The following is a 14,542-nucleotide window of genomic DNA, read 5'->3' on the forward strand; positions in this document are numbered from 1 at the left end:
GAACTGCCAATGCACATTATACCTCTGCATTACATCTTTAATTATTCAGGAGTGCATATGCTCCTTGGCAGACAGTTCAGGTCTCTTGGCTGCTATTGACCCTGGAGTCTCCTGATTCTTCCCTTCTAAACTGTTATATATGCTGTGGGCCACCTTACATTCAGGGACATGGAGTCGTTTTTAGGATTTTGCTACATTACTTGTAACATGGAAATCCTTTAAACGGTATAGCAAGAAGATTTGACTTTTTCCAAATTTTAAAGCGTATCTGGGAAGGCCAACTAGCTTTTGACTTGGAGTTTTAAAACATCCCTTGTCGAAATATACCCCATTTATTAAATAATAAAATCGGACCTGTCCATTATCTGTTGTTAGACAGTGGAAGCGCTTCAAGGCAGACTTGAGCCGAATGTTCAGGGAAAAGAAATGTATAACAAAGTCTTCATTTCGTGTTCTATATTTAATAAGTTCAACTCAGCATGTTACTGAGTTGAGCATTTTTCTAAGTACTGATGGCGGGGAGGCGGTCACAAAATATTTATAAGTGTATTCACTATAACCAGAGAAAGTATAACATTTAATTGAAACATTATCCTAAGCAAGCACTTCTTGGTCCAAGTAAATGAAGCAGATTGAGTGTTTTAAGAAGTGAGGAGGATTTTTTTAAATTTCTGTACAACTGATTTCTGTACAAAAAGTTTCTGTACAATTCATGGAGCTCCCATGTGTTTCAAGCTAGAACTACCCCCCACCACCCCAAATAGGATTTCCAGTGACTGTGGATTTTTTCCAGAGGTAGATTGCCAGGCCTTTCTTCTGAGGTGCCTTTGAGTGGACTGAGCCATTCATCTAAATAGCCCAGTGTTTAACCCAGGTACTCCAAAGAGAGGGCTGAAGACCATTAATTTGTGCTCAGTATCTTTCAACAGGGGGTACGTCTAGGGAATGGATAAAATGACAGTCAGTGCTCACTGGGGTCCCATTATCTTTTTCTTGGACCGTGTTCGTGTTCTGTGGTTGTCCTACTTTGCACTATCTAAGAAGTTACCCATTGGGCTGCCTACTGAAAGGGGGGCCATTCAAACCACTGGCTGCTCCATAGATTCAAGGTGTGGCCAGCTGCTCCCACGAAGATTCCCAGCTTCAGAAACCCTGAGAAGTCCTTCTCCTGTGTCCTGCGGGGTCACTCTGAGTCAGAATCAACTGCCCAGCAGCCAGGTTTTTTGTTTGAATTGTTTGTTGGAAAGGGAGAGCAGTCGTTACATGGCATTCCCAACAGAATAATGTGTGAACCATACATGTACCAACTGTGCGGTGAGCACCACGAGAGTTTATCTGAAAGTGCCAGGAAACGAGGAGCTTAAGTACATGTTGGCTATTGCTCCCCTTCCCTGAAGCAATCACCTGATGGCGTGCGCTAAAGTAATAGGTCTACAAAACAATCACACCCACGTACCTCACGTGTGTGTGCACTGCCCAGAGGGCCCAGCCAGTCCCCTTCTTTTTTCCACTGGGGAAAGCGGAGTAAATAACGGGGAAAGCCCTCAGGCTACGTGCCCTTTGCTTCGTACTAAATGGGAGCACTTAAGGCTGCCCTATGCCCGCGGTACTGGAGGACCCTCGCGGGGAGCTGCTTGAAGTGCTCTGTGGATAAACCGGCTCACTGGGAATTGCCTCCTTAATCTCTCCATGTGGGAATCTTCAAAGACCCTGCACTAACCCCCAGGGTCTTGCTCTGACCCCCACTAACCTTCCCTGGACCTTTTCTCCACTTTGAGAGCCAAGCAGGGAAAGCACTGATCCAATTTCCAGAAGAGGCTTCAGACATCAGGCTGTTGCCTTGCACAACCTCTTCAGCCCCGAGGCCTCAATCCCTGAGCCAAGTGAGACAGCCCCTCCACACTGCCTCTTACAGAGCCATCTCAGTCTCCCCTGAACTTCCTTTGAACTGCCGCCAGACTCTCCTTGTCCATAGGAGGTGTGTGCCCTGGCCTGCACAGAGGACGATGATTGAATTAACACGCCAACCCAAGATTACATGTGCCCTTTGTTTCTCTTTCTGCCACATCACTGGAACTTACTCTCACTTAAACCTTCAAAGCTTTCTTCACATTTTCATATGTTAAGCCAAGACATCCTGGGCTTGGGCTTTCAAAAGTGCATTTTAACTGAAGTGAATCTTCCCTGTGTGTCTTTGAGATTTCAGCTGCTGTGATTCAGTCTGCCTTTGCCTCTTCAGATGTCTTCAAGCCCTGGCTTGAATAAGCAGGTGACCTGATTCTCATTCTGGACAGAGACTCCTCTTATCTTGACCCTCTACCCTGGTGAAAGGAATGTCTTAATCATTTTTGTATAGCTAGTTCTGGTGGGTGCAGTGGTTAGGGCTGTGCTGTTACCTAAAAGTTCGTTGGTTGAAATCCACCAGCTTCATGGGAGAAAGATGGGAAAACCTGCTTCTATAACTATTATAGCCCATGAAACTCTAGTCTGTGTCATAAGACAGATATGCGTAGGAATTGATTCAAAAGCAATGGGTTTTCATTTGGGAGTGGGCGGGTATGGGGAAAAGATTACTCATATATTTGTGGACAGATGTAAAATGGATACCAAAAAAAAATTTTTTTTGCTCTTGATCTGATTCTAACAGTGACACTGGAAGTCGGTGCAACTGTCCCATCGAGTTTTCTAATCTTTACGGAAGCAGTTCTCCATCTTCCTCTGAAGAGCCACTGTCAGGTTCAAACTACCAACCTTCCATTTAGCAGCGGATGACTTTTAACTACTGGGCCACTAGGGCTTCTTCCCCACCACCCTCTTATTTGAAAACAGTTGAACACTTTGAATCTAATATGCTCCCAGAGGTGACAGTGTCACCCAGTTTGCTTACCAAATAGCTTTTGTCTCTGGTCATCATTCCTCTCTTACTTCTCATTCACATTTGTTAGTATCACAGTATAGTCTGGAATTTGTTCTCAGAGGACTACCAGGTCTTCAGCTCTGACATGTAACATCTGTCCTCTTAACTCCGACTTAAACATTGATGTTGTACTTGCTTCTAGTGAGTCACCTCTTGTGAAGTGTCAGCCCTGCCTACGGTGCTGTGAGGATACTGTCGGCACTCTTTTGTCCAGAACCATAAGATATCACAGAATGTTTCCAATTTTACTTTGAGTTGAACGCTGAACATATATATATTTATACCTCTCCATCTTTGTACAGGAGCCCTGGTGGCAGCCTGGTTAAGTACTTGGTTGCTAACTGAAATGTCAGTGGTCTGAACCCCCAAGCTGCTCCCCGGGAGAAAGCCACTTGACTGCTATAAAGATTACAGGCAGTTCCTGAGTTCCATCAAGCCCACAGTGGTGAGCCAGCCCCTCAGTCCTCAAGGACAAAGCCCATTATATTAAAAATTTGAGGTACATTTGAGGATAAGTCAAAAAGTATTGATTGCCACAGCATCTAGTTCATACATTAGAAATAAATCCCAGAGGATCTGATACCAAGGGCTCCAGTAGAAAGAAAAATGTTTTAGAACTGCTGATGGCAACATATGTACAAGTGTGCTTCATACAATTGATTGATAAGATTTGTAAGAGCCCCAATAAAATAAAAATAAAGCCCCCTGCCATTGAGGTGGTTCATTGAGGTGGTTCCAGCGATTCATAGCAGCTCTCTGAGTCCAGGTGTGCTTATAGGTTAGTCAGTGCAAAGCACGTTCGAACATGTCTCTGATCCATGGGGCTGCAGACAGGTTCTCTCAGTGATAGTCTAGCTTAGTTTCATGAGGGTACCTTCAAAAAAAAAGCTTGATAAAAGTTGTTGCAAAAAAAAAAATTCCCCCCCCCCTGAAACAGAGTGGGTGGCAGGCCAAATATGTCTGGAAACCTATATATTAAAGTTTAAACTTTAGATCTCTGAGACAAAACATGGACTTGAAGGTCAGGATAATGCTCCCAACTCAAGGCTAAATGGAAAAAGGCAACAATAGAAGTATATATTTATGTCATTTTCTATACTTATTTAATAAGGCTTTACTTTCTTCCAGGGGCAGGGAGGGTGAGAAGCAGGGAGTAGATTGTGGCTTCTGAGAACTTAAGGACCAGTGAAACCCAACGCAGAGGTCAGACAGGTTGACTCAGAAGGTTAAGGGGACTGTTTTTCAGAATTCTAGAGAGGTCATCTTTATGGATTTTTTAAGGGCACAAGAACATCACAGGGGCTTATTAGGAGGAAGTTTTAAGAAATTAAAAACTGTGTTGGTGAGAAAAAGGCCAGGAATGTTGTGCTGAGGATTTTTTCCCCCTCCGTGCACCTGCTCATTCTTCAAGGGTAGTAAGGGCTAAATTCACTGAGAAGTCTTCCTCCAACCACCCTGAAGCCCCGATATCCATTCAGACTGATTGTGTTCCCCAACTCAAATGCAGATTTTGAAGAACACAATATGAGTCCCTTAAGAATGCCCACCTTGCCGTGATATAAATTGAAGCGCACAGACTTCTTCAGGTACGGATTACAGATGGAAACCCCGCCTTCAGACGTGTGTGCACTAAGTAAAGGCTCTATCAAGAATGAACGCCTTCACATTTTGATATTCTTAATATATGTTTATGATTTTTTGTAATGATACTCTTTTATTTTCCCCCATGCAATGGTTTTTAGCTTCTTTGTGATATGCATCAAAATATTATCAGTATATTATTATGTTAAAGATATTTTGGTGCAGTTGGAAGTATTTTTTTAAACTATTTTAGGCAGAGAAATACCCATTGTGTACTAAGACAAATATTTGGGTAACTGATGTTAGATACAAACCTTACCTAACCCAAACTGTTTAAATTTACATGCAAATTGCTTGAAGGCAGATGTAGTCACAGAATTCATTTGTAGTTCAAGGGCTGCCCAGACAGCCTTCGAAAACCTATAGGGCAGCTCTACTTTGTCCTTTAGGTCAGGGTCAGTCAGATTGACTCAGTGGCACACCACAATAGTTCATGCATATCTACCCATGATTATGCCTAGGGCAAATCCTCCTTGATCTCAGAATAATTTATGATTTGGTGCTCATGCCTTATTGAGCCCCCGTTTTGCTTTGCTGTGCTTTGTTTTTACAGCTCTTAGGGACAGTATCCTGTTAGGCGTTAGTGACTGAGTCATGCTTGCAGGAACCACCTGTCAGCGTAGCAACTGGTATCAGATCTTCAGGAGTACTTGAGTGTGGCAAACAGTTAACATGCTCAGCGGCTAACTGAAATGTTGGCAGTTCCAATCTGCCCAGAGGCACCTCAAAAGAAAGGCCTGGAGATCTACTTCCAAAAGCTTGGCCACTGGAAACCCTATGGAGGGCAGTTCTGATCTGAAACACGCAGGGTTGCCATGAGTTGAAATTGGCTCTGTGGCAAAGGACTGGTTTAGCTTTTGTTGTGTCTGTCAGATCTCCTGTTTCTGAGCCCCGATGACTGGACTGCAGACTCAGCAGGGCGCATGCACTAGACGCTCCGTGAGAGAGAGATGAAGTTAAGATTGATAGCCTGAGAAGCCCTGGGCGGGGCCACTATAACTCAGAATTGACTCCGTGGCAGTGGGCCGTGGTTATGGTGGCTTTTAAGAGCAGCCCCATGCTTCCTGCTCGCACTGCCCTCCTCTTCTTCCTTGCTGACACCTCCTTCTGCCTCTAGAAGCAGCCTGCAAGCAACCCTTCCCTGTTCCCAAGATATCTGACTCTCAGGATTATCCCTGCTGCCTTCACACCATTCTGCTCAACATACCCTAAAGCAGAGATCAAGTAGGGCACCGGTAGTTTCACGTCCTTATTGCTGCAGAACAACAGCTTGCAGTCACAGGCAGTTGCTAATGTGCCAGTCACTGATGGGTATCCCTGGGAAAGCAGAAGAATTAAATTTAAATTTCCTTTACATTTGTAAAATCTAGCCAGAGGAGGGATCTGCTTGGTCTTCTGTGTAGCTTTTCCAGTCACAAGAGTCTTTGACTGGCAGACACCTGCATTGACACCAGTGGCTGACATACCCAAATCAGTGACTTTTCTGTACTCATGATTGCCCTGATTTCATTTTTCAAAACCACAAACACATGATTTAAAATAAACCCAGGCTAAGAAACTCAAGAATCTTCGAAGCTGGGTGATGTAGGGTCCGGAGCTTCACACAGATACTGGATCACAGTGAGTAGTACGTGAGTGTGCTTGCCTCTGGAAGACACCGTACAAATCTGAGAATCAGATTCGAGAGACTGGAACTTGCTTCCATCGACTCCCTTTACTTACTGTGTCGGGAGGGCGTGGTCGTTTGTGCCTGGCATCTTGGATAAGTGAGTACGAGCTACTGAGATCCAAGGCTACTCTGCATCTCAAGTCATCAGAAACTCTCAGGGAAGAGCATTTTGAGAATTCCAGTTGCTCGCTGTCTCTGAACGGATGTGTCTCATCCAAGGAGCCTGTGTACTTTTGAGGCCTGAGAGACCACTGTTAGGACTGAGGCCTCTGTTCTCATGAATTGATCACATTTATACCTTTACTTTCTTCTTTTGGTAAGTGTTGCTCCACTGACCCAATGGAAAATTGGTGGTGGTGTAATGGTTAGCTGTTCAGGCGCCGCAGGTAGACTTCCTGTAGTCACCCCCCAGCTCAGCCGCTTACTAGCTTTGTGACCTCAGCAGCGTTGCTTGACCTTTTTTGCCCCTCCGATTCTTCAATCTAAAATAGGGCGATGTTAGTACCTCCCGTATAGGGACCATAGTGACCCTGTAGGACGTAGAACTACCCCTGCGAGTTTCCAAGACGAACTCTTTACAGGAATAGAAAACTTCATCTTTCCCCCACAGAGCAGCTGCTGGTTTCAAATTGCTGACCTTAACAACCAGCAGGCAGATGCATAGTCACTGTGTCACCAAGGGTCACTATGAGTCAGAACTGACTGGTGGCAGTGAGTTTTTCTTACAGGGTTCTGGAGGATTACATAACAGTACAGTTAAAATGCTCACATGCCTATTCATAAACCTTACTGTGATTGGACAGATACTCCATCTGTGGATGGATAGTGACATTTAGATTGGGTTCAGTGTTCTAGTACATCTCCTCTATTAAACCATTTAATCCTCTCAACTCCTGGTAGGCAAGAACTATTATTAATTGCCACATTTGCAGGTGATGAGACCAAGGCACAGAAAAGATTTGACTTGATTAACATCTCGGAATTAGCAAATGACGAAGTTGAGATTCCGAGCTAGTTATTTTTATGTCAAAGGCTGGATTGTCAGCCTTTAAAGCAAAAGGCATGTCCTGAATGAAGCACCTTGAAGGGTTTGATGGTAAATTGCTATTCCTCAGACCGGAGCAAGCAACAGTGTGCCACGCGGGATCCATTCAAACACAGATTGCTGGTCCAAGCCCGTTTCTGATTGCGGAGGCCAGAGCTGGACCTAAGATTCGTTTTTCTAATGTTCTCCCATGATGATGATGCTACTGATTCAAAACGTGAATCAGAAAATAGGTCATCTCGATGGTCATCGATTTTTTTAGATTATTTGACTTGACAAAATTTACTATCTATAAAAACCATAATTAAAATGATAACTGTCAGGGTAACCACAATCTCACTTAGTTACTACAGTATTGGTTCCTCGATGCTTAATCAGTCAGTGTTTCAGAAACATGCAAACTATCTTTTGTTTTCTTTTTGAGAGAAAATATAAAAATGACACAAACATTAGCCTAGATGTAACTTAAAGGAAGTGAGCAAGCCAATATCATTATATTCATTAATACCAGCAGTTCACCTCCTCCCCCCATATCCCCTATACCTAAAACCAGACTCACTGCCATGGAGTTGATGCCAGTTCATACAGACCCTATAGCAGTGGTTCTCAACCTGTGGGTCGCGACCCCTTTGGGGGGTCAAACAACCCTTTCACAGGGGTCGCCCAATTCATAACTAGCAAAATGACAATTATGAAGTAGCAACAAAGATAATTTTATGGTTGGGGGTCACAACATGAGAGACTGTATTAAAGGGCCGCGCCATTAGGAAGGTTGAGAACCACTGCCCTAGAGGAAGGGGAGAACTGCCCCTTTGAGTTTCAGAGACTAGCACTTTGCAGAAGTCGAAAGCATCGTCTCTCTCAGGAGCAGCAGCTGGTGGTTTCTAACTGCTCACCTTTAAGTTAGCAGCCCCACTCGTAGTCACTGCGCCAGGGCTCCCCACCCACTTCTGTCAACACGTAGGTACATTTTTCCCCCTTTGAAAAGTTATTCCAAAGCTCTTAAATTTAAGAATTCATGCTTTTACTTTAGGACACTGGTTTCATGAATAACTTGAAAGGAATTAGGAATTATAAAAAAGGAATTAGGATGACCTCATTTCAGAGAAACAAGAGTACTGCAAGAATCTGTGGTCAGGAATCTGAGCATGCATTGCAAGAGTTTTATGCAAAGTTTGATTATTAATATTTACTTGCAATAAGGAAAGATTATATTGCAAAATAGAGATACTTTTTCTCACTTGGTAGATTCTTACTAGGAATTTTTCCAAAGATGTTTACATACCCTAGGGAGTTGGGTAGAGAGGGTAGTAATGGGTCAGTGGAAGACTCTTCATTTTCCATGCCAAGCTCATACACTGCCATTTAGTTGATGCTAACTTACAGCAACCATGTAGGACTGGGTAGAACTAACTGCCCCTGTGAGTTTCTGAAACTCTTAATTCTTTATAGGAGTAGAAAACCTTATCTTTCTCCTGCAGAGCAGCTGGTGGCTTTGAACCGCTGCCCTTGGGGTTAGCAGCCAAATGCATAGCCACGCCACCACCATGCCAGACAACCAGGTTTCATACCTAGCCAATGTACCTAGTGTGCATATATTACGTGTCTTTCTGTGGAGGCTTACATACTGCTGTGATACCGGACAGATTTCAATTTACCATCCAGACTAAAGCAGACTAGGAAGGAAAAGCTGGCAATTTACATCCAAAAATAAGTCAGTTAGTTTCAGCAAGTTAGGGCCACAACTAACAACAACAGCAGGAAAATGGATTATGTGACCCAAAAGTCGACATCTATGGGGAAGAGGGAACTCCTCATCCTCTGGAGAGGTGTAGAAGTCGAAATCTCTCACTCCTGAAATGCCCCAAGCTGTGACCTGCATCTGCATAAAGTAAGGGTGTCACTTTAAAATGGGAACTTTATAGATCGCCTCTCATGCATTTTCAGACACTCCCATTGGGGCCTGTGGTAAGGGCAGGCAAGGCGTTCGTATGGCCATCTATTGCATGTCAGCCATCAGCACCCCTGCAGGTGAACACATCTCAGCCCAGGTGCTCACCTCATGTACTGCCGAGACCCCACTGTTTAGTAGCACTCTGCATCTGTTTGATTGTCTTTTTGCTGCTATGCTGTTTCTTTTCTTTCTTGTTTTGCAATGACACTGAGTGGCCTCCTGTATTGTTTCTTTCAGCCAGTAATGTTAAAGTAGAGACTCAGAGTGATGAAGAGAATGGGCATGCCTGTGAAATGAATGGGGAAGAATGTGCGGAGGATTTACGAATGCTTGATGCCTCAGGAGAGAAAATGAATGGCTCGCACAGTGACCAAGGCAGCAAGGCTTTGTCAGGAATTGGAGGCATTCGACTTCCTAACGGAAAACTAAAGTGTGATATCTGTGGGATCATTTGCATCGGTCCCAATGTGCTCATGGTTCACAAAAGAAGCCACACGGGTAAGGCTGGGCACAGTTTTTTCTTTTAGTATTTTGGAAAAGGTCGCAGGGGGTGTTACACGAGGCAAATATGTGTTTTAGTTTAGTGAATAATACCTCATGGCTGGTATTATTCACAGCTACCACAGGTTGATTGACTGTTATCGGCTGCTGTTGCAACTGAATGACCCCAAGAAGGAGGCGTACAATTCTTAGCATGCCACAACATGTACAAGGACTTCTAACCATGCACCAGTTCTACCCGATAAATCACAGCAATAACTGAAAGGAACATTAACAGCATTATACTATTATAAGTCCTGCTATTGTAGATATTACAAATTGTACATGCTAAATAGTTTCAACTACACTCTTGTGCTTCATGTCACTCTTAAGAAAACTAAAGAAGACAAACAGATGTTGACAGATCAAAATGTACTCCTTCGACTTTCCACGGAGAAGTCATTTAGTAAAATATTGCATTTTAATTAGATTCACACTAACAAGCCTTGGCTTTTAGAAACACTGACAACTTATGGAATAGTAGCATAATTTAGCTTCCCAGAAAGTGTTCAGATCAGCTTTCAGAATGTCTCATCCTACCACTGGTGTGGTTTTACATAAAATTATTTCATTGCCACCTATTTTTATCTGAAATTGGTATATAATTAATGCCGAAAAACCCTTATCTCATTGGGTGACTTAATTGAAAACTTCAGACATAGAGTAGTATGTAATACTCTGTCTAAAAATGAAGAAATGAGGCCATGATAGTTACATTCCAACTTACACTGTGTTCTCGACTTTTGAGGTATGGGTAAGTACAGGGTAGACCCAGCTGGTTCCCATTAGGCCTGGCTCTGTGCATCCCTGGCAGGCACTTTGATTGAACTGCCAGATACTTTTCTAGTAAAACTGTTGAGTCACTACCACTCATGGTGCAAAAGTCGTAGAAATAAAATATTAATGGGGCAAAAGCTACGTTTACATCTGTGGTTTCTTTTGAGCTGAACATAAACTTGGCTCTTCTTTCAATGAAAAGTTGTCCCAAAGTCAGACACTGGTGCATTTCCACATTTGCTGAAATGAAGGGTCGCTGCAGTCTGGTGAGCATGAACCATGTAGCCCTGACCCACCGCTGCCAGGAGGCTTCTTTAGCAGATCTACTTCAGCCACTTAGTATCTGTCACACGGAAGTCCCTGGGGGGGGGGGGGGCATACTTTGGAGACGCAAAGATTTTATAAGATACCTCAGGGAAATACCTGAAAATCAGAACCTAATTTAAATTTCACTTGGGTGGGGCAAAAGAAATGTATATTTATCAGAATTAAGCAGGGATTCAGAAACTCCATTGCAAAAGAAATGTTGGGTTATCAGATAGCACATATCTTTTTTGCAGATAAAATTTTTATATTTGAACGAGGGTAGTTTATAAAATTAAGAACCCCACTTGTAAACTGTCTGAAAAAATATGAAAATGTGTTTTAATTAAAAAACTAACTTAGATAATTAAGTATATTTTGCTTTTCCTAACAATCTTTTGCTTTTCCTGAATCTTCCAATTATCCAGTGAAATAGACATGTCACACCCAGTCCTAACTAAAAGCTTGTGGAAGAGTAATCACGTTCTCCCCTTTTGTAATGATGTGGAAATTAAAGTGAAAATAGGATACCCTGTGACAGACACTTCATAGAATGCGCTGGGACCCATTTTTATACATATTCCTGATGAAGGAATAAACCTCACAAATGAATTACTTTCCTGCTAATTCATGTAAAGCCTGGCCGTACGGTGAAAATTCTCTTAAATAAATATTTGATAAATGAATCAAATTCTGGCATACTAAATTGCCAAAATATAATGACTGCCTGACCTGATAAAAAGAATAATTACATTTAATGAATAAGCCTGCTAGGGACAGATATGCAGAGGAGCACCTGCTTGACCCTGCCCACTCCTCTTCAGCGTAGTGGCGGAATGCCAAGGGCGCACCATTATGCCTAGTTCTCCCACTTCTGCAGAATGAGGAAATTCCGGGAAAGTGGGTATTTTTCAGCAACTGGATCATTCCTGCCTTGGCCTTTATTTAAAATACAATTTTAAAAAACATGAAACCTAAACACATAACCTTTCTAGGGCGTAGCCTTTCTAGGGCATTTCCACTTGCATAAGGATAGAGGTAAAGCCAGAAGTACCTGGGCCAGACTCCGTTTGAGTCAACAGCAGTCTGAGCCATGGCTTCCTGCTCAGGGGTTCTTACTGAAGAAGGTGTGGGCTGTTCGCCAGCAGCCCTGCCCTGAGCTCTTGAAGTGCCGGACTTTTCTAGAGCAGTGGTTCTAACACTGAAGGGCATGGAATTCCGTGAGGGGGTGGGGTCAGCTCAGATTCTGCGATGAGCTCGGAGAAGTGTTTCTCTTCAGTGTCTGGGGATGCTGGGGCTGCCCTCCAGGATCTCATGAGGGACCACACCAGTTACAGATGGTCTGTCCTTCGGGAGCTTAGCTATGACAGGGCCTGTTGGTGATCCTCTAGAGAAGCGAAGCCTTGCCCCACAGCCTTCGCCTCTCCCCCATCCACCTACAGGGTCCTTCCCCGATCATCTGCCAGGTTGAAGTCAGTGCCATTTCCTACCAGGAGAACGCAGGCCCTCTGCACCCATCCCGAGCGTTGCGTGCAATCCTGTGTGCCAGGACCCTTGTCTTCTAGATGGGTCGTTGACATCTCCACGCTTGCTGCTCAGTTTTGTATTGTTAACTGAAGGGAAAACGTCGAGCTTCCCCTGAGATTTGGCAAGCGTAATATCAAAGAAATATGAAAAGGGGGGGGGGAATAAAACCTACCACGTGAAGGGGATTTTGTTGATAGGCAAGTGTGTGAGCACCGCACATGGCTCGGTCCTCATTCGCTGCTCACGTTGGTGCGGTGCTTGGGGTAATCACACGAGTCTTGACTCGAGTTGTTAAATTCCAAGTCAGTTTTTTTGTAGTTCCCTTTTCTCATCCATTCTCAGAAGCCCTATTTGATGGAGATATATATGAAAGCCATATATTTTTACCCAATTAAGTTATTAAGCATGACTCATATATTCTTATGCTGGACCCCTGACATATAACTCTGTAAAGTAACTGGGATTGAAAACTAGAATTAATAATAATATTAAACTCATCACTCCAATTAAATAAAAATAAGATCTTAGCAAAACTTTTATCCTCCTTAGCTTTAGTAAGCAAGATACTGACTCGCAGAAGTCATCCAATTGGACCTTCGCTGCATGGACATGGCCCCTTGTCTGGCAGCACCTCTCGGGGTAAGCTAAGTACAGCCCGCCTTTGAAACTGTAGTGGCGAGTCTCCTCAGCAGTCCCCGTGTTGAGCGATGCATATTCATGCCAGCACAGGCAATCAGAAGCAAAGAGATTTCCAGTAACCCTTGCCAGCAGGGATAAAGACACATGGCACGGCAGGAGGCACAGAGCTGTATAGAAGACAGATTTTATTCTCTAAGAAAGAGTCGCTGTTCTTTCTTTCCTGCAGAAAGCAGGCACGTGTGTGATCATTTGCCCTCAGCGAAGGCACTGGTTCCACTGTGTGGTCCCACTTCCGGATTTCCCTCTAGTCCTGCAGACCTAGGAGATCACGTCACCTTTCCTTGTATGAAGGGAGGCACACATACCTAGATATGGGTTCGCTTGCTCAAGCATCACTGTGTCACCAGTTTTGCCCATAGCGTTATCTTAAGTCTTTTCATGATATATTCCCCAACTGACTGTCTTTCCAATCCGCCCAAGGTTCCACCCAAAAAAAATGAGAGCCCAGGACTGGAAAGAGGATCATTTCCTTTTAACCTGCCTGGACTTCTTGCACTCTGCACACAGTGCTCCACCTGTTTTCTGTCCACTTGAAGTTAAACGCATATCCACATACATGCAAACCAACGAAGGACTGGCTGGAAGGAAGCCTTTCTAATGAACAATTAAATGGTAACTCTCTGTTGAAAGCTCCTCGGGGTTACATGGCAACCAGCTATTTGAACCTCCACCCCATTCAGTGTCAGCCACTCATGTGCTGTGTAAAGCCAGATCTAATTAGTTTGGCGGTTCCCTCCCAACCTGCTTCCTCGCTGATCAGTGAAGTTTACTGTAATTGGATCTGCAGGAATACCAAACATCTCCTACTTAGTATCAGGATCTCTACTGTCAGTATAAAGTCCCTTTTCCTGGTGTCTCAACACCAGGAATGCTGCTCACATCACTCTTCCTTTAAATAAGGCACTTGTTTAAAAAAAACTTTAATATTTCCTTAAACCTAACAAATGTGTATTACCTTTTGAAGAGTTGAAGGAAATGTTCACTTAGATTCCATGATTTAGGACTACTTAATAGGACAGTAGTGCATTTCTTTTTCTTAGATACCCATGTGCCCTTTGTTAGATCCAGAAGCTAGGGACATGAGCTAACACACACACACACACACACACACACGAGGTTCCAACATTCTCTTAGTTATAAAATGCCACCTCTGAAATACACAAGGTCCCCCTCTGAAAGAATTCCTTAATAATAAACTAAATTGCATCTTTTAGAATATTTGTACTTTAAATATACCTTGTCTGTGGCTTTGGACAAACAGTAGCTTAAAGGTTTCAGGATTTGGGAGGAAAGAAAAAGCAACGATGTTGAAGCTCTGCCCCAGGGAGACTCAGGACTTTTCTTTGGAAGCTGTTGAGCTTCCTTCACAGCATCTTAACTTCTCATTTATTCAACCTCTCTCTCTCACCCTCACACTCCCTCACTGTCTCTTCCCTGATTTGCCTGCTCAGGGACAGACAGGTAATGGAG

General features: G+C 43.5%; 1 protein-coding gene across 14 annotated transcripts in view; it reads left to right on the forward strand.

The window, feature by feature from the left end:
- The window catches only part of IKZF1 (IKAROS family zinc finger 1), a 92,651-nt gene that overhangs the window by 48,035 nt on the left and 30,074 nt on the right, over positions 1 to 14,542 (forward strand). For 5 of the 14 annotated variants that reach the window (XM_075557506.1, XM_075557507.1, XM_075557511.1 and 2 more), the window contains one exon: positions 9,464 to 9,724. The exons of the other annotated variants lie outside the window; for them this stretch is intronic. In XM_075557506.1, the coding sequence (XP_075413621.1) occupies positions 9,464 to 9,724 (261 nt within the window). The remainder of the gene's footprint in view (positions 1 to 9,463; positions 9,725 to 14,542) is intronic. 14 annotated transcript variants of the gene reach the window in all.

The sequence above is a fragment of the Tenrec ecaudatus genome, chromosome 9, assembly GCF_050624435.1.
Source record: "Tenrec ecaudatus isolate mTenEca1 chromosome 9, mTenEca1.hap1, whole genome shotgun sequence".
Classification (NCBI taxonomy): Eukaryota; Metazoa; Chordata; class Mammalia; order Afrosoricida; family Tenrecidae; genus Tenrec; species Tenrec ecaudatus.